This window comes from Oncorhynchus nerka, linkage group LG20 (genome assembly GCF_034236695.1).
Source record: "Oncorhynchus nerka isolate Pitt River linkage group LG20, Oner_Uvic_2.0, whole genome shotgun sequence".
Lineage (NCBI taxonomy): Eukaryota > Metazoa > Chordata > Actinopteri > Salmoniformes > Salmonidae > Oncorhynchus > Oncorhynchus nerka.
The window spans coordinates 70,594,542-70,615,258 of NC_088415.1; the positions used below are offsets into that span (position 1 = coordinate 70,594,542).

General features: G+C 39.9%; 1 protein-coding gene across 3 annotated transcripts in view; it reads right to left on the bottom strand.

Moving 5' to 3' along the window:
- Positions 1-11,751, bottom strand: part of LOC115103057 (dnaJ homolog subfamily B member 6-like) — a 16,670-nt gene extending 4,919 nt beyond the window's left edge. The window contains exons 1-8 of one of the 3 annotated variants that reach the window (XM_029623654.2): positions 11,585-11,751; positions 9,071-9,158; positions 7,004-7,113; positions 4,311-4,376; positions 4,055-4,165; positions 1,080-1,223; positions 923-961; positions 5-251 (exon numbers count right to left, since the gene is read on the bottom strand). In XM_029623654.2, the coding sequence (XP_029479514.2) occupies positions 5-251; positions 923-961; positions 1,080-1,223; positions 4,055-4,165; positions 4,311-4,376; positions 7,004-7,113; positions 9,071-9,135 (782 nt within the window). In that variant the 5' untranslated portion in view covers positions 9,136-9,158; positions 11,585-11,751. The remainder of the gene's footprint in view (positions 1-4; positions 252-922; positions 962-1,079; positions 1,224-4,054; positions 4,166-4,310; positions 4,377-7,003; positions 7,114-9,070; positions 9,159-11,584) is intronic. The other 2 variants (XM_029623656.2, XM_029623655.2) reach the window with 2 other exon arrangements.
- Positions 11,752-20,717: the final 8,966 nt, after the last annotated feature.

Here is a 20,717-nt window from a genome sequence, read left to right on the forward strand (position 1 = left end):
GTACCTTTTTGTTGTGATTTTCCTGCCGTTGATGAATTTGGTGGAGGTTGACACAGAGCGGAAGTTGCCCATCCCACCACCTCCACCCCCACCTCCACCCCCACCGCCAAAGGAGGTGGAGAAGGCAGTGAAGCCGCCGTGGCCGCCGCCTCCTCCCAGATGACCCATGTGACCCATGTGGCCCATCTGACCCATGTGACCCATCTGACCCATGTGACCCATCTGACCCATGTGTCCAAAAGAGGTAAAGCCTGTCAGAGAACAGAGAAATGGCATTCACTCATGGATCCATAACAAACATATCTAAATGCTATGGATTGATAGCTGTAGGGGAGAGAGGGGTAAGTTGTGTCAAATAATTAGTGAAGCACTCATCATGGAGTGTGAAGGAAGAAACCACATGAAAAAAAGTGGTAAGCAAGTTAGGTCCAATAAGAAGATTCTCAAAAGTCAAATAAATGTAGTGTGTTATAGGTTTCATGATGTTTTTATCTAAACCAAAGTAGATCATTTTAAGACCATTTTACACATCAGCATGAAAGTGCATCCTTGTAGCTGTGTGGGCTAATATAATCAGAATAGTTACTTTGGGGTAAATTGTTCCATTTGGCAAGGGCCAAGTTGAGCCAATGGCTAATCGATATACCATAAAAAATGGTCAGTTTTATACATAATATGCACAGTATTTTGAAGACATTCGTGTGATTAGTGGGTGAAATTGGGGAGAAAATATAGATAATTGCCTTCCTCGGTTGAGTTTGTCTTAACTGACTTGCCTAGTTAAATAAAATGTTTAAAAAAAAACGTCCTGAAATATATGTAGATATCTTTGTTAGAAATAATACAATATTTCTATTGATGTAGTGATACCGAATGTAAAAAAATAAAAAAAATAAAAAATAAAAAAAATAGCTAAACATACCCGACTCACCCCTACACAGTTTGACAGTACAGACAGGACCTGGTATTTCCCAAGAAAATACAGTGTGAACTGGTAATTAGTTACATGTAATAACATAATTTAAAAGGTTTGTTTCTTTGGAATACATTTTTTTAAAGAGGGACCAGTGTTTCCTGACCTGGTTCAAATGCTGTAAAACCTGCACCAAAGGGTGGGAAGCCTCCGAATCCCCCGAAGAAGGGACCCCCAGTCCGACTCCTGCTCACCCCCCTGTGGTGCCTCCGCCCTCCACCAAAAAACTCATCCCCAAACGGATCCCCTCCTGCATGAGAAGAAAATAAAAACCAAGAAGAGAAGAAAGACTTCAGTTTCCAGATGACAACTCAAGCTATAAACAATGAGAAATTGACTGCAAGCTGTCAGCTATAGGTCTGCAGGTAGGTCGCTAGTTCGAATAATTGAGCCAACAAGGTGAAAAACTGCCGATGTGCCCAAGGCACTTAACCCTTATTGCGCCAGGGTTGACGTTGCTAATGGTGGACCCTGAAACAAATTTCTGAGGGTGTCCAAGGGGGAGTTGGGATATGCAAAAAAAACACATTTCCATTTCAGGACAAATGTACAGTGCCTTCAGAATGTATTCATACCCCTTGACTTATTCTACATTTTGTTGCGTTACAGCCGGAACTCAAAATGGATTAAAATGATATTTTATACACAATACCCGATAATGACAAAATTAAAACATGTTTTTAGAATGTATTGAAAATGAAATATAGAAATATCTGATTTATAAAAGTATTCACACCCCTTAGTCAATACATGTTAGAATCCCCTTTGGCAGCAAGTCTTTCTGGAGAAATCTCTAAGAGCTTTGCACACCTGAATTGCACAATATTTTTTACTTGGCCACTTGGGAACATTCACTGTCTTCTTGGTAAGCAACTCCAGTGTATATTTTGCCTTGTGTTTAAGGTTATTGTCCTGCTGAAAGGTGAATTTGTGTCCTAGTGTCGGTTGGTAAGCAGACTGAACCAGGTTTTCCTCTAGGACTTTACATGTGCTTAGCTCTATTCGGTTTCTTTTTAAAAACTCCCTAGTCCTTGCCGATGGCAAGCACACCCATAACATGTAACCACCACCATGTTTGAAAATATGAAGAATGATATTTAGTGACGTGTTGTATTTACCCCAAACAGAAGTGAATTTCTTTGCCACATTTTTTTTACAGGTTTACTTTAGTGACTTATTGCAAACAGGATGCCTGTTGATGAATATATTTATTCTGTACAGGCTTCCTTACTTTCACTCTGTCATTTAGGTTAGTATTGTGAAGTAACTACAATGCTGCTGATCCATCCTCAGTTCTCCTATCACAGACATTAAACTCTGTTTTAAAGTCACTATTGGACTTCTCTCCAGCAACGGAGTTAAGAAGGACGCTTGTATCTATGCAGTGACTGGGTGTATTGATACACCATCAAGTGTAATTAATGACTTCACTCAAAGGGATATTCAATGTCTGCTTTTATTTTTTTACCCATCTACAAATAGGTGCCCTTCTTTGCGAGGCATTGGAAGGTAGTCACTGGCATGTTTTATCATCAGACCCAGCTTTGCCAGCTGAATTTAAGAACCCACCACTTACTGTATATAGGAGGTCGCAATTTACACGATAAATTGGTTCATGCCAACTGCCAGCCACAACAACATAAAAATCAGCCAGTCTCTTGTATGCCCTCTTCCGAATGGTAGCTATAAATGCAGAGGTTGTGCATATTGCAACAATATGATGAAGTGTGAATATTTCTGCCACCCACATACAGGAAAACGGTGCCAAATAAATGACATTATTACGTGCTCCACCACCCATGTTAACTACATTATTAAATGTCCACGTGGGCTGTGCTACGTAGGTAAAACTTCTCGCTCTCACAGAGACTTTGTGAACATAAAAGTTCAATTAGGAGAAACGACAGGGATTATCCAGTCGCAACATGTAAATATTTGAGTATATCTTTTCATGTGACAACACTGAAGAAATGACACTTTGCTACAATGTAAAGTAATAAGTGTACAGCTTGTATAACCGTGTAAATTTGCAATTTTGACATTTTCACTTAGGGGTGTACTCACTTCTGTTGCCAGCGATTTATACATTAATGGCTGTGTGTTGAGTTATTTTGAAGGGACAGCAAATTTACACTGTTTTACAAGCTGTACACTTACTACTTTACATTGTAGCAAAGTGTCATTTCTTCAGTGTTGTCACATGAAAAGATATACTCAAATATTTACAAAAATGTGAGGGTTGTACTCACTTCTGTGATATACTGTATATTGTGTTGTAAATGTGAACATGAATTATGCCCCTATCAAGAGCACTGAGCAGGTTTCTTATTTTATTCAACTGTTACCATGCACCTGCAAAAAAGATAGGTCAGATGTGCGAGTGCCTTTTGAATTTTGAAGATAGTCGTTCAAACATCATGTTAAACATTAGTTTTGCACGGTTTGAGTCCATGCAACTTGTTAAGCACATGTATACTGCTGAACTTATTTAGACTTGCCATAACAAAGGGGTTGAATACATATGGACTCCAGACATTTCAGCTTTTAATTTTTCATTAATTTGTAAAAAATTCTAAAAACATAATTCCACTTTGACATTATGGGGTATTGTGTGTAGGCCAGTGACACAAAATCCCAATTTAATCCATTTAAAATGTAGGCTGTAACACAACAGAATGTGGTGGAAACAGTGAAAGGGTGTGAATAATTTCTGAAGGCACTGTAAGCAGGACATAAATAAGTAACCACCAAATGATTTGTATTATTATATAAATAGATCTAATTGAAAGTGAATGTAATGCAATTTACTAACCGTAAAACTCCAATTTAGTAGATGCTCTGAACTAAATGATTAATATTATCAGTTGCTAAAATAAGCCTTCTAAGTCTATAGTAACCAACCCAACATGGTCCTCATAAAGGACGACTGGCTCCCTCTTTCATCTCTGTCCTTCATTCTCTTTGCTCGCCTATTTCCTACTGATTGTCCCTCACTTCCATCTGCAGCTCGCTCTGACAACAATACATATATTTTCACAATGTCTTATCAATACTCAAAAAACAATACTCAGAAATGCTCACCAAAGAAATCAGCAAAAGGATCTCGACCCCCAAAGAACTCCCTGAAGACGTCTTCTGGATTGCGGAACGTGAACCCTTCGTTGAAGTGATCACCATTGTGGTAATGTCCACCTAAATGAAAACAAAGGTTAAATATGGTTAGTGGAAATAATAATAAGTGTTATGATTGTTTACAGATTTACAAAATTAACACTTCCACAAAATAAATGCATACATTTGAGATATCCGCCAAGAGCCTAATAAAGAAAGGACTCACCACCTCCGCCGTTGTTTGTTGTTAGACCTTCTTTACCATAGCGATCATACATGTTCCTCTTGTTGGCTACAACAGAAAATAAAACAAAAGTCAACTCCCATCAAAACAAAGTGAAATTACTCAAACAGCATGATAACAAGTGAAAAACACTATGCTTGCCAAGCGTTCAGGTGGAAATCATTCTGGGTCAGTACCTGCAGATCAGCGTACATCTCTTATTGGATTATTAGGGGGAATTTCAAAAGGAATCAAATGCAATCTTTTTCAACCTCAACTACTCACATTGCATTAACACATAGTTCAACAATAGCATAACTGTTGTGGGCGCTGCTATGATATGTGAACAAACCGTTTCCTTGACAAGAAAAAATATATATTTTGGTTAGATGGACCTTACATGTCACAGATGCCGATATCAGTGCATTATTCATAAATATTGAACAAAAGTTAAAAAATGCAACATGTCAAAGATTTTACCGAGTTAGGGTTCAAAAGGAAATCAGTCAATTGAAATAAGTTCATTAGGCCCTAATCTATGGATTTGACATTAATGAGAATACAGATATGCATCTGTTGGTCACAGATACACTACATTACCAAAAGTATGCTCGACCAACATCTCATTCCAAAATCATGGGTATTAATATGGAGTTGGTCCCCCTTTTGCTGCTCTAACAGCCTCCACTCTTCTGGGAAGGCATTCCGCTATATGTTGGAACGTTGCTGCGGGGACTTGCTTCTATTCAGCCACAAGAGCATTAGTGAGGCCGGGCACTGATGTTGGGCGATTAGGCCTGGCTCGCAGTCTGCCCCTTCCAATTCATCCCAAAGGTGTTTGATGGGGTTGAGGTCAGAGCCCTGTGCAGGCCAGTAAAGTTCTTCCACACCAATCTTGACAAACCATTTCTGTATGGATCTCTCTGAAAAAGGAAAGGGCCATCCCCAAACGGTTGTCACAAAGTTGGAAGCACAGAATTGTCTAGAATGTCATTGTATGCTGTTGCATTAAGATTTCCCTTCACTGGAACTAAGGGGCCTAGCCCAAACCCCGACCATTACTACTCCTCTACAAAACTTTACAGTTGGCATTATGCATTGGGGCAGGTAGCGTTCTCCTGGCATTCGCCAAACCCAGATTTGTCCGTCAGACTGCCAGATGGAGAAGCGTGATTCAGCACTACAGAGAACGCATTTCCACTGCTCCAGAGTCCAACGGAGGTGAGCTTTACACCACACCGGCCAACGCTTCGCATTGTGCATGGTGATCTTAGGTTTGTGTGTGGCTGCTCAGCCATGGAAACCCATTTCATGAAGCACCCAACGAGCAGTTATTGTGCTGAAGTTGCTTCCAGAAGCAGTTTGGAACTGGGTAGTGAGTGTTGCAACAGAGGACAGACAATTTTTAGACACTACGCGCTTCAGCACTCGGCAGTCCTGTTATGTGAGCTTGTGTGGTCTACCTCTTCACGGCTGAGCCGTTGTTGCTCTTAGACGTTTCCACTTCACAATAAGAGCACTTACAGTATACCGGGGCAGCTCTAGCAGTGCAGAAATTTGACAAATTGACGTGTTGGAAAGGTGGCATCATATGATGGCACCACATTGAAAGTCACTGAGTTCTTCAGTAAGGCCATTCTACTGCCAATGTTTGTCTATGGAGATTGCATGGCAGTGCCCTCAACACCTGTCAGTAACGTGTGTGGCGGAAATAGCTAAATCCACTAATTTGAAGGGGTGTCCACAGACTTTTGTATATATAGCGTACCTTTAAAAATATTTATTTAAGTTTGAGCGTGGATCATAAAACCAGTCTAGCTGGTGTGACCACCATTTGCCTCATGCATCGCAACACATCTCCTTCACATAGTATGCAGGCCATGGAAGAACTGGGACATTTTCAGCTTCCAGGAATTGTGTACAGATCCTTGCGACATGGGGCCCTGCATTATCATGCTGAAACATGAGGTGATGACAGCGGAATGGCACGACAATGGGCCTCAGGATCTCGTCACGGTATCTCTGTGCATTCAAATTGCCATCGACAAAATGCAAGTGTTCATTGTCCGTAGCTTATACCTGCCCATACCATAGCCCCACCGCCACCATGTGGCACTCTGTTTACGACATTGACATCACCGCATGCCCAAACGACGCTGGCTTGGTAACATGTGGTCTTCGGTTGAAAGGCTGGTTAGATGTACTGCCAAATGCTCTAAAACGACGTTGGAGACAGATTACGGTAGAGAAATTAACATGACATTTTCTGGCAACAGCTCTGGCGGACATTCCTGCAATCAGAATGTCAATTTCTCGCTCCCTCAAAACTTGAGACATTTGTGGCCTTGTTTTATATGACAAAACTGCACATTTTAGGGTGGCCTTTTATTGTCCCCAGCACAAAGTGCACCTCTGTAATGATCATGCTGTTTAACCAGCTTCTTGATATGCCACACCTGTCAGGTAGATTAATTATCTTGGAAAATTAAAAATGCTGACTAACAGGAAGGTAAACAAATGTGTGCACAAAATTAGAGAAATATACGTTTTCGTGCGTATGGAACATTTCTGGGATATTTTATTTCAGCTCATGAAACATGGAACCAACACTTTACATGTTGCGTTTATATTTTTCCTCAGTGTATCATAAATACTGTTCTCTCGACTTCAAACACCTTTCAAAATGTATGACTTACCATCTGACAGAACTTCATAGGCCTCAGAAAGTTCCTTGAACTTTTTCTCTGCCTCTTCCTTATTTTCTGGGTTTTTATCTGGATGCCATTTTAGTGCCAATTTTCTGTACCTGAAAGTTTAGAAATACATTAGACAGCAACTCAAGGGGCCTGTTTCGTACAAAATGTCATTATCCCAGTATAGATCACACATTTAAAATATCAGAAAAAGCCATCTAGTGCCAGTCTATTGCAGGGATGGGCAACTGGCAGCCCCCTTTTGTATGCCCGCGGATCAATAATCCAAAACATTTATGAAAAATAAAAATAGAATAGCAGTTAGAATAATAGAATGCAATTTCCATACGTGGTTGTGCAGCAACAGTTTCTCTTATGTCAGTCACTCAATTAGTTACCTGACAACAAACTGAATTCTTCCACTGCTTCATGTTCACTACAAACTGTACTTCAGTCAGACTGCCATTGTTGAAGTCGTTTGTGGTGAGGTCAAAATGAGGGGTGTGATACAAAAAAAAGTCATCAGCAATTCGATCATCTCTATCCAATCAGTCTCAACGCCAATGATGCATTTTCAAAATGCCGCTTCTCCCAAGTGTGTTCTGGCTCTGGCCCAACGCACTGGTTTCTGGGACCAACCAGAATGGTTAGAATGTGTTTGAGTTCTAGAAATTGTCGGGGAGGCACTCAGATCCAGACTCATTGCAAACTCCGGAACAAGGAGTTTGTGTAGCCAGGCAACTCAATTAGACCATGTTAGCTAAAATTATTTAGATTAATGTATCAATCTAAACTTGTAGTAATAATGATCAAATTATGGACCGGTGGGTCTCCATTGATTTTGTTGCTCGCACTCAGATATCATATTAACATACCATGAGTCATGGCAAAATATCCCTTAGGGGCCCCCTCTGACTGCATGTGTGGGTACACAGACCCGCAAACCACTGCAGCCCCTCATGATGAGTTCAGATCAAAGTTGACCCTTCCTGACCTATTGGAATACATACAGTGCCTTCAGCAAGTATATATACCCATTGGCATATTCCACGTGTCGCTGTGTAACAGCCTGAATAAAAAATTAAAAAATCTCACCCATCTACACCCAATAGCTTTGCACACCTGGATTGTATAATATTTCCAGATTATTATATATATTTTCAATTCTTCAAACTCTGAATTTGGTTGTTGATCATTGCTAGACATCCATTTAAGTCTTGCTATAGATTTCCAATTTCCCCAAACATAATGCTTTGTATTCAGGACATAAAGTTAATTTCTTTGCCACATTTTTTGCAGTATTACTTTCGTGCCTTATTGCAAACAGGACGCATGTTTTGGAATATTTTTATTCTGTATAGGCTTCCTTCTTTTCACTCTGCCATTTAGGTTAGTATTGTGGAATAACTTCAATGTTGTTGATCCATCCTCAGTTCTCCTATCACAGCCATTAGTTTTGATGTCACCATTGGCATCATGGTGAAATCCCTGAGCGGTTTCCTTCCTCTCCAGCAACTGAGGTAGAAAGGAGTCGGACACCTGAATCTTTGTAGTGACTGGGTGTATTGAAACACCATCCAAAGTGTAATTAATAACTACACCATGCTGAAAGGGATATTCAATGTCTGCTTTTTTTTACTAATAGGTGCCATTTGCGAGACATTGGAAAACCTCCCTGGTCTTTGAGGTTGAATCTGTGTTTGGAATTCACTGCTCGACTGAAGGACCTTACAGATCATTGTTTTGCACACAGAGTGAGTTTGTGCAACGTATTATGTGACTTAAGCACATTTTTAGTTCTGAACTACATTTTTAGTTCTGAACATATAACAAAGCGGTTGAATACTTATTGACTCAAGACATTTTAGCTCTTCATTTATTTAATTTGTACAAATGTATAAAAACATAATACCACTTAAACATTATGGGATAATGTGTGTATACCAGTGATACAAAATCTAAATTAAATCCATTTTAAATTCAGGCTGTAATACAACAAACTGTGGAAAAAGTCAAGGGGTGTGAACATTTCTGAAGGCACTGTATACAGCACTTGACAAGGATACTTACGCTTTTTTAATGTCTTCCTGGGATGCATTTCTTTGGACACCTAAAATGTGATAATATTCCACCATTGTTTTGTAGAACTTTTTCCAACCTGTGTAAAGAGAAAACAGTAAAGTATAAGATGCAGGACTGCACATCTTAAACTAGTTGAGTTTCTCAAATCCACTATATATGCATCTCAGTGGAGTTGGGTTGCGACGACTGTGGGCGGAGCATACCTCCGACTAGATTGAGTTGCTGTCAGTGGTTGCATTTGACAAATGTTTTAGTAAAAAAGAAATCAAAGAAAAGCACGCAGCTCGGGTGGAAAAACAGAGGTACACAGAAAGGGTGTAAGATGTTTATTTTGACAAGTTATGACTGACAGCGACTCGATCTAGTTGTCTACACTCAACTCCATTGATGTGATCAGTGGTGTGTATTCATGGATGCCAATGAAAGCCAGGTTTCCCCAAATATTTCACCAATAAATACATTAAAATGAACAGAATTATCTTTAATCTCTCTGTGTTTCCAAAATGTTCTGTCAATTTGCAAGAGGCTGAATCTCACTGGAGAAATCATCCAAGCTAGGGAAACAGCACCCCTCTGTCTCAGTATGTGTAGCCCATGTATCTATGTATTCTAATCCATCCATAAATGAGTATGCTGTGCCACTGGCCTGAGATGATTGAAGTTCAATATGTAGCCTAGGAGTCTCACATTAACTAACTAGCTAGCCCATGAAAGGAAGTCAGGCTAGCAAGCATTTCAGCTAGCTAGTCTTTGACAACAAAAAGAACAAGTGTACTGTATGACAGAGTCATAGACCGTTTTGCCAACATGAGTGAGAAGGATGGCATCGGCATTCAACTAGTCTACAAGTAGGGAGAGTCAACATTTCTTGTTTTAATTGCACGCACACACACACTATTTAGCATCATTGATTAGACTCAATTGTTTTTGGTATCTAAGTTAACTTAATAAACCGAAAACAAAGCCTATATAGTCTTGTTGATTTGATGATGTTTAAATGATTAAGTTGAAATGGTGCTGGAATAGCAGAGGCAGTGCTCCTGTTGTCTTTGTGCTGACTTATAGTAACTCCATGCTTCTAAATCAGTAGTTGTTTAGTAAACTGTTGAAAACATTAACTTGCTTGACCATGCTGCAGGTGACATAACTGTTTGTATGCAATATTTGCTTTTTGGACTTCACCGGACAGATGTTGCTCTCTGGTTTTGTGATGAAACAAACGTATATGCTTGTTGAATTTATTCCACCACTGTGTGACTTGTCTTTTTGTGGTCACTGCCTTATTGTATATCATGGTGGTGTATGAACTAATGGGTTATAAAGCAAACAATGCAATTATCCCAACATAGGTTGTAATATGGCTTTTTTACTGGCTTGGCTTGCTCAGTGATTTTACCCACGCACCGTTACTGGATGTGATGTACATCATGGAGTTGAGAAAAACGTGGCTAATCTTATACAAACTACGGTGCAAATGGCCAATCATTTCCCCGGGATTCAGGGAACAAAATATCCAAGATAACAATGGAAGTACCAAAGCACCTTGAAAATGGGCTAATCTTAGACTCCAATTACTTTATCCACCCGAGACTGGCCTGGCAGTTGTCTAATAACTAATTTGTATGTCTGAGTGACAGCTGGAGGGTTACGGTGCCATAAGGTCAACGCTTTATCATCCAAAGAGGTCACATTCTGGCGCAGCGTTGAGTTTAACCCCTGGTAAAACTTCACAATAAACAGGCTTGATTGACAACCCCCCCCCCCTCCCCTCGGAGTCAACCACAGGGGGAAAGCTACAATAGTAAGTATAATGAAACTCCAGGTCTGTACTGATTTACTAGTAGTGGGAAATGACGCGATGTGCTACGCCTGCTAGCCAGGTATGTGTCAGCTAGCTAGCGTTTAGTTATGTAGCTATTTTTTACCTTCAAAATAAATGTAACGTTACAGAACTTGGTAGTCTCATATTTTTCTCTTTCCACCATATCTAGCTAATGCGTGTGTGCTGCTTATTATGATAACGTTAGCATAACCAGGGGTGTATTCATTACGCCAATAGCTGTAAAACGTTTCGTCTGTTGCAAACCGTTTTACAACAGAAAACGTTTTGCAACGAAGACGCATTTCTATTGGACAAATTCCGTTTCGTTACGCTTGCTATGTTTCCGTTTGGTTCTTAAACTGTTTCCGTTGCAAGACGTAATGAATACACCCCCAGTTTTGTTCGCCGTCCTGACTGTGCCTCCTAGCATGAAACATTAGCTAGCAACTCAACACTAATAACACCAAAGCGAAAGACCATACGGAGTGTTCTAGCCAACATCTAAATGTTGCTGTAACTCGCGTTGCTGTCAAAATGACCATTATGACTAGATAGGTGATGCTAACTAACAGGCCAACAAGCTACTGCTAGCTAACGTTAATGTTTTTGTGATGGTGATGCCCAGCAATCAAACTCAAAGTAATGTGTCACTTGTAAAACAAAAGACGAAGTCAAATTACCTTGCTCTTCAGCGTCCCAGTTTTCTTTTATAGACGGATAAATTCCCAGTTCTGATTTATAATCGTTTTCCACTTAGGGTTATTCCAGAAAATGCTGCTTTGCTCCAGAGAAATTTCAGCAGCCTTGGGTTGTTTGTGGATTTGACGTAACATCCGGTTAACGACTGCTCTTCTTCTTTGGTGTTTGGTGACGACGATCAGACTATCAGTTGGCGCAACCTCGCCCCCACATCTTTTTATGAGGGGTATAACCAACGACATACACTAGTATTTACTGTAGACGGGTTGATTGTTTACTAACAAAACCGACGCGTGCACAAATATGCAGGCAAAACAGATGGGTTTGGCTTAGATAGGTTACATGTTGCCAACAATGTTTCGTCTCCAATGTTTATTAAAAATATAAAAACACTTGAACAATGAGCATTTGTTGTCTCTCAAATACATAATTACAGTTTTTAGTTAGCTAGCGAATTTTAAACCATATTATAGATTACATGAAATCAGTCAAAACAGCTCAAAACATGACATGGAATCAAGAACAAGATTAAACTAGCTGAAATGAGTCACTTACGATTCACCACATGGCAGGTTTTGTCATTGTTGGTGGCTATCTGGCCATCCAAATTCACAATAACTCATGGAATTCTGCCCCAGTGAAGCATATGCATCGTTTTCGTGACGTTGTCAGCTTTACCTCATTAATATAAACATGGCAAATTCTGTGAAATAACAGTGAAATAATAGAAGATGAAACCTTATTTGCCTTTTTTTAAATATTTTTTTTTACATGCATTTATTTGTCTATCTTGTTTGATCAACAAGAGTGAAAAGGGGAAAAAAGAGTGAAAAGGAAGGGGGGAGTATTTTGCCACTAGAAACACTGTTTAGCCCAAATACATCCTTGCCCTCTCTGGGAAATTCTCATTACTTCTCACCTATATTTACTGTCTCTATACAATGAGCACCAAAAGTATTGGGACAGTGACACATTTTTTGTTATTTTAGCTCTGTACTCCAGCATTTTGTATTTGAAATTATACAATGACGATGAGGTTAAAGTGGAAACTGTCAGCTTTAATTTGAGGATATTTTCATTGATATCGGGTGAATCGTTTATAATTACAGCTATTTTTGTACACAGTCCTCCCATTTTAAGGGACCAAAAGTGGGACAAATTCACTTATGTGTATTAAAGTTGAAGTAGCCAAAAGTGTAGTATTTGGTGCCATATTCCTAGCACGCAATGATTGCATCAAGCTTGTGACTCAACTAACTTGTTGGATGCATTTGCTCTTTGTTCAAATCAAATTTTATTGGTCACATACACATGCTTAGCAGATGCTATTGCGGGTGTAGTGACATGCTTGTGTTTCTAGCTCCAACAGTGCAGTAATATCTAACAATCTCAAAACAATACAAACAAATCTAAAGTACAGGAATGGAATAAAGAATATTTAAATATTTGGACGAGCAATGCGGAGAGGCATTGACTAAAATACAATAGAATATAATAGAATACAGTATTTACATATGAGATGAGTAATGCAAAATATGTAAACATTATTAAAGTGACTAGTGTTTCATTATTAAAGTGTCCAGTGATTTCAAGTCTATGTATATAGGGTAGCAGCCTCTAAGGTGCTAGTGATGGCTATTTAACAGTCTGATGGCCTTCAGATAGAAGCTGTTTTTCAGTCTGTCGGTCCCAGCTTTGATGCACCTGTACTGACCTCGCCTTCTGGATGATAGCGGGGTGAACCGGCAGTGGCTCGGCTAGTTGTTGTCCTTGATGATCTTTTTGGTCACCCTGTGACATCGGGTGTTGTAGCTGTCCTAGAGGGCAGGTAGTTTGCCCCCAGTGATGCCTTGGGCAGACCGCACCACCCTCTGGAGAGCCCTGCTGTTGCAGGCGCTGCAGTTGTCGTACCAGACGGTGATACATCCCAACTGGATGCTCTGGTTGTGTTTCAGATTATTTTGTGCCCATTACAGATAGTCCTGAATGAATCGTGAATAATGATGAGGTATAAAGTTACAGACACACAAATATCATCCCCGAAGACATGCTAACCTCTCACCATTACAATAACAGGGGAAGTTAGCATTTTGTGGCGGGGATGATATTTATGCCTCATGAAATTCTCACTCATCATTATACACGATTCATTCAGAACTCTCCGTAATCATGATAGCATCCACATTAATGTAGAATTGTTTAGAACCATTCCATTATCATTTACAGTAAATGTGTCACTTTTGGAGCTCACTGTAACTCTCCTTGTTATTCACACTCAGCATAATTTTCTTCTTGAAAATCAATAATAGATGAACCAAGAAAATGATGATCACCCCCGAACCTTAAAAAGTCCACTCCTTCGTTCCCTCCCTCAGCTCCTCAAGTAAGGTTCTATGTCTATTTTTATCTCTAGTCATTAAATAACAGCTCATAAGAATGAAGAGTCAGAGTCAGTCTGAATAATCGATTCTGTCATCCTCAGTCGCCCAGTCTTATAAATAGAGTCAGGCCCGGTGCTGCATTAGTGGGAGAGGGACTGATTGGACTACATTTGCTGTGTGAAAAAAAGAGCTTAGACCTCTTGTAACAAAAACTACTCCTGATTACCTTGGTTGGCTAAAACAGTGGGCTGCAAGCTACTCGAACCAAGACCTACTGTATAATGATTACATTACCTTTCCAATGATTACACCTTAGAAATAGATTTAACTGAAAATAACCCCTCTATGAATTTAAAGAGATAAGTAAATTACTCAGCAACACACATCTAAAGTATTGTCTAGGCCTGCATCTTACATAAACCAAGTGAAAATGGTGTGTTTATTATAATACAAATGATTTGTCAGTGTTTTTTTCCCCCCCATTCAACAATTTGTGAATAAAGGTTTGTGTTAAACAATTCATAATTCCCTCTTCATTCAATGTTTTGGAAAGCGAGAGAGAGCATAAAGGAGAAGATGAGACTGGAGTGAGAGTTATAGGCTTTTTATAGACACTGCCTTGAATGAATTACTTCCAATGAGCAGCAGAGTCAGATTAGAGTCTTGTAATAGGGCTTCCAATTAAGCCTGACAGACTGCACTGGGGAAAGCAAATGGCGTGGAAGCGATACCCTCTCCAGATTAAATGAATAGAATTTCACATTGTGACACTGTGCATTGCATTACATTGCACATACAATGTACATCGGTATATACCAGATATAGGATTGTAAAGCATGTGATCCTTTAAGCGTCAACATTGTATCAGCGGCTTCATGAGTAACCTGAATCAAATTGTTGCAAATTGTCATTCTCTCACATTGATGCTGTCAGTGTTTTAGTACTATATCTCTTGACACAATGATGAAAATAATCATGGCCTCTAAACCTTCAAGCTGCATACTGGACCCTATTCCATCTAAACTACTGAAAGAGCTGCTTCCTGTGCTTGGCCCTCCTATGTTGAACATAATAAACGGCTCTCTATCCACCGTATGTGTACCAAAATTCACTAAATGTGGCAGTAATAAAGCCTCTTTTGAAAAAGCCAAACCTTGACCCAGAAAATATAAAAAACTATCAGCCTATATCGAATCTTCCATTCCTTTCAACATTTTTAGAAAAGGCTGTTGCGCAGCAACTCACTGCCTTCCTGAAGACAAACAATGTATACGAAGTGCTTTAGTCTGGTTTTAGACCCCACCATAGCACTGAGACTGCACTTGTGAAGGTGGTAAATGACCTTTTAATGGCATCAGACCGAGGCTCTGCATCTGTCCTCGTGCTAATAGACCTTAGTGCTGCTTTTGATACCATCGATCACAACATTCTTCTGGAGAGATTGGACACCCAAATTGGTCTACACGGACAAGTTCTGGCCTGGTTTAGATCTTATCTGTCAGAAAGATATCAGTTTGTCTTTGTGAATGGTTTGTCCTCTGACAAATCAACTGTACATTTCGGTGGACCACTATTGTTTTCACTATAAATTTTACCTCTTGGGGATGTCATTCGAAAACATAATGTTAACTTTCACTGCTATGCGGATGACACACTGCTGTATATTTCAATGAAACATGGTGAAGCCACAAAATTGCCCTCGCTAGAAGCATGTGTTTCAGACATAAGGAAGTGGATGGCTGCAAACTTTATACTTTTAAACTCCGACAAAAGAGAGATGCTTGTTCTACGTCCCAAGAAACAAAGAGATCTTCTGTTGAATCTGACAATCAATCTTAATGGTTGTACAGTAGTCTCAAATAAAAGTGTGAAAGACCTCGGCGTTACTCTGGACCCTGATCTCTCTTTTGAAGAACATATCAAGACTGTTTCAAGGACAGCTTTTTTCCATCTACGTAACATTGCAAAAATCAGAAACTTTCTGTCCAAAAATGATGCAGAAAAATTAATCCATGCTTTTGTCACTTCTAGGTTAGACTACTGCAATGCTCTACTTTACGGCTACCCGGAAAAAGCACTAAATAAACTTCAGTTCGTGCTAAATACGGCTGCTAGAATCCTGACTAGAACCAAAAAATTTGATCATATTACTCCAGTGCTAGCCTCCCTACACTGGCTTCCTGTCAAGGCAAGGGCTGATTTCAAGGTTTTACTGCTAACCTACAAAGGATTACATGGGCTTGCTCCTACCTATCTCTCTGATTTGGTCCTGCCGTACATACCTACACGTACACTACGGTCACAAGACGCAGGCCTCCTAATTGTCCCTAGAATTTCTAAGCAAACAGCTGGAGGCAGGGCTTTCTCCTATAGAGCTCAATTTTTATGGAACGGTCTACCTACCCATGTGAGAGACGCAAACTCGGTCTCAAGTCTGTACTGAAGACTCATCTCTTCAGTGGGTCATATGATTGAGTGTAGTCTGGCCCAGGAGTGTGAAGGTGAACGGAAAGGCTCTGGAGCAACGAACCGCCCTTGCTGTCTCTGCCTGGCCGGTTCCCCTCTTTCCACTGGGATTCTCTGCCCCTAGGTCCATGCCTCAGGACTACCTGACATGATGACTCCTTGCTGTCCCCAGTCCTCCTGGCCGTGCTGCTGCTCCAGTTTCAACTGTTCTGCCTGTGATTATTATTATTTGACCATGCTGGTAATTTATGAACATTTGAACATCTTGGCCATGTTCTGTTATAATCTTCACCCAGCACAGCCAGAAGAGGACTGGCCACCCCACATAGCCTGGTTCTTTGAGATATCAGCTGATGTACGAAGGGCTATATAAATACATTTGATTTGATTGTAATTGTCTATATGTCTCAGACTTTGGGTAAGAACTAGGTGATATCTTTCAACTTATTTGGGAGAGGGGAGGAGCTGCTGCTAATGCTGTAGGTGGTGGTATGGAGGTTTAGGCCTAGCTAGTATTGATTGATCCCTCTTCATATTGTACCTTTGGGAGATTGAGAGAGGTGCAGAGGCACTTAGGATATTAAACAGGTTGCAAACTTTAGTGGGCCAAACCTTTTAGTGATGTCATTAATTAAACTGGCATTGTGTACATGGGCACTGGCTGGCAGCAGAGGCAGACAGCGGGGGCGATGCAGTGTAGCTGGAAGGCTCACTCTCAGAGAACAACCAGTGCCAATTAATGATGCAATGGCGCTAAATTCCCATAGATGCAAACTTTTCATGAGTCTTTCTCAAAAGACTCCATTACTGTAGACCTTGACTGTTTTTTTTAATAGCATGAGGTCCAAGTGGGTAACCATTCTGCTGAACTACACTAACACATTTTTCACATTTGGCCATAACCTTTCACAAGCTCATGAATATGCTGGGAAAGCTATACATCACTTCCTCTTCCGAAGACTTTTCCCGCCTTTGAACACCATAGCAAAAACCCACTCCGGAGTCACACTAACATATCTTACATCAAATGTAGGCATGGATGTTGCCTGGGGGCATCATGTTAACATGATCATTATCCATATCCGGCTTGAAGGACCATGAAAAAGAGTGTATCGTGTGGCAGACCGACCAGAAGTTTTACCAATATTTTCACTCAATATAGTCATGTAAATGTAATTTTCTCTCAATATATGATTCTTGCCCTCAAAGTAATGGAAACTGGAACCTGTTCCTTCTCCAAGACAATGAACAATCAATATAGCTTCTAGGAACATGTTATCTGAAACATTCAATCATAGTTTCTGCCATTACAGCAGCCAACAGCTCCTGTATTTGTCCAAGCCTACAGTATGAACAAAATAAATGATTTCTTTTAGCACATGATATGCTCACAACCATAAATGTTTTATGTGCTATTAATGGTTGTTTCAAAATCTATTAACACCCATTCCTGGGAGGTTAATTTGTCATAAAACGTAGATCAATATTTTACAATTAAATACGTTTTTTTGCCACTGTATCATTTTCTAATGGATTTTCCATTTTCTTTCCTCCATGTTAATGAAATGCTGCATTAGCAACCCATTTTTTACTTTGAAGAATGTGAGGTACTTTATTCCTGATGTACAGTATAAGGAATAAAATCACTGTATTTAAACTCAAGCAAATTTGTAATTCTGTACACAGGAATCAATCACTCGATTTAGTCCAATGGCTTCATATGCACACTTGCACACTTCCTTAATTCTCTTCTCACTTTGTGCCTACCACCCTGTCATGCTTTCATACATCACACAATGTTGTTTGCCAATTCGCTTCAGCTTCTTGTCAATAGTAAATCAAGCAAGAAACCTATAAAAACCTGACAGTTTGAAAAAAGCTATAAGAGAAGGATTATTGCATTTTCAACATGTCTCAATTAAATAGCATATCAACACAATACACTAACATTTTATGTGGACTTAGTACAAGTATCTTGTGTGCAACACTGAGAACATACTGGCTCATGTCAGATTTATAGTCACTTAAAACTACTATGGTATTTTACCTACGAGTTCATTTGAGTTACCTGTCCTATAGCAAGGTGACTGTTGAGCGACCACCGGTCTCAGACCAGATAATTGCAGAGAGACATACACGGGTGTGTGAGTTTGATGGTCTACTATGTGCAACGTTATGAGGCACTTCAAATTTATGATATATCACGCCAGTTGTGCTGTCCTTAAGCTGCTTACAGTGGGTAACCATTACAATCCATTAAAAAGGAAATACAATGACTGTAATAGAGTACTATGACTGGTTAAATGGACGTTCTATGTATGTATCTCTTGCAATTAAAATAAAAAAATATCAAGAACAAACATAGGCCCACACATACTTTAAGGTGGACCTTGCTGCTCTCGATTCCAAGTGGTCTTGACTTTTTAATAAAAAATGTCATGGTACAGATGTAGTAACCTAATTTGATCGCCCTTTTGTTGCTGAGAATTTGGAGGAAATTCTGATGAGCTTCGTGATTTGCATCAATTCAGTGAAAACATACAAGTTATATTAACCGTATTGCACTTTTCATGTAGCCTACTTTTGGCCAGCTAATTGCCTAACCATCAATCAAGCAACATGATGGACTAAACGTTCAAATCCTGTTGCTACAGGGTTATTTTTCTGTGACAATATAGGTCAAATTAAGATCCTACATCTGTATGTATATTTTAATAATTGCTAGCCGTAGCTTCTTTATGGTCTGCCAAGGACACCAAGGGCTCCTAAGATGTATATATTTTTAACTATAGTAAATACTACAGTATTTAATTTACATATACCCTGCCTATTTCCATCCCCCATATCCCAATTTGTTGCGACCTGTAAGTGAGAAACATACATGCCAGGTATAGACCATATATTCTGTTCCCTACAAGTTATAGTATACTGTAGTATTTACTAAAGTATTTTAGTTTTATTATCTTTGACATAGTAGTGGGGGACTTTCTCCTTGAGGAATCCTATTGGAGAAATACTAAAAGAGCACATTTTCAATAACCTGTATAGAGAGAGTTCTGCTCTTTTCTATAACCTGTAGGGAACATATAAAAACGATATATGTTCTATACATGTAGGTTTCTCACATCATCTGATGGAGTCTTGGTTGCTATAATGGACAGAAAATGATGGCATCAATCTTAAAGGTAACTAGACTCAATGAAATGACGTTGCCACGAGCAGCACCGTAGATATTGAGATGAGCGAGATGCAAAGCTGCTCTCACACAGTATCTGTGCATGTGCACGGGTTCGCCTTACGCTGTTCACAGCGGGACCAAAACAGCAGAGAAATTGAACTCCGCGCTTCAACACTCTTAGTTGCGGAAATTGACCCACTATAGTCCGGCACAGTGGACGTGTCATAATACCCATAAAACCTAGTGGTAAAACCAGGTAATCGTTTCAATCGTTTTTTTCCCCGTTCATTTTTGCATCTGGGATTTTAGAACTACTTCATATAAGGTCTGTGTTTCGTATAGACTTACCCTGGGGTGACGTTTTGATAGCCATGTAATTCTCTCTTGGACAAGGTGAGTTTTATCAATATATTCGCCTAAATTTACTCAAAAATATGAAATGCTAATTAGCAACAGAGAAGTCCTCAGCAAGACTACAAATTCCTGCAGGAAGCTCCTGCACGTCATCTCTAGCCGACACTGTCATGCTGTGTTCAAAACAAGTGGGAACTTGGAAAAATACGAGGTCAAATCATGACGTCAGTCATCTTCAGGTCGGAAAATCAGAGCTCTAGAAAGAGGCCCGAGTTCCCGTGTTGGAATTCTGAGTTGGATGACCGTTCAAATACATTTTTCCCAATCAGAGCTCTTTTCCAGAATTCCTAGTTGTTTTGAATGCACTTTAGTCAGAAGTCTGAAATTTCCCAGTTCCCAGTTGTTTTGAAAGCGGCATCAGCTACCGTTCACCAGCACGATCAGAGACCCCTGTCCAAACCATTAACTTTTTCTGTTGCCTTTATTTTTTTCATACAATTGTTTTTTCTTACTTTTACCCCTTTTTCTCCCCAATTTCGTGATATCCAATTGGTAGTTAGTCTTGTCCCATTGCTGCAACTCCCCTACGGACTCGGGAGAGGCGAAGGTTGAGAGCCAAGCGTCCCCCGAAACACCACCCTGCCAAGCCGCACTGCTTCTTGACACACTGCTTGCATAACCCGGAAGCCAGCCACACCAATGTGTTGGAGGAAACACCGTCCAGCTGGCGACCGA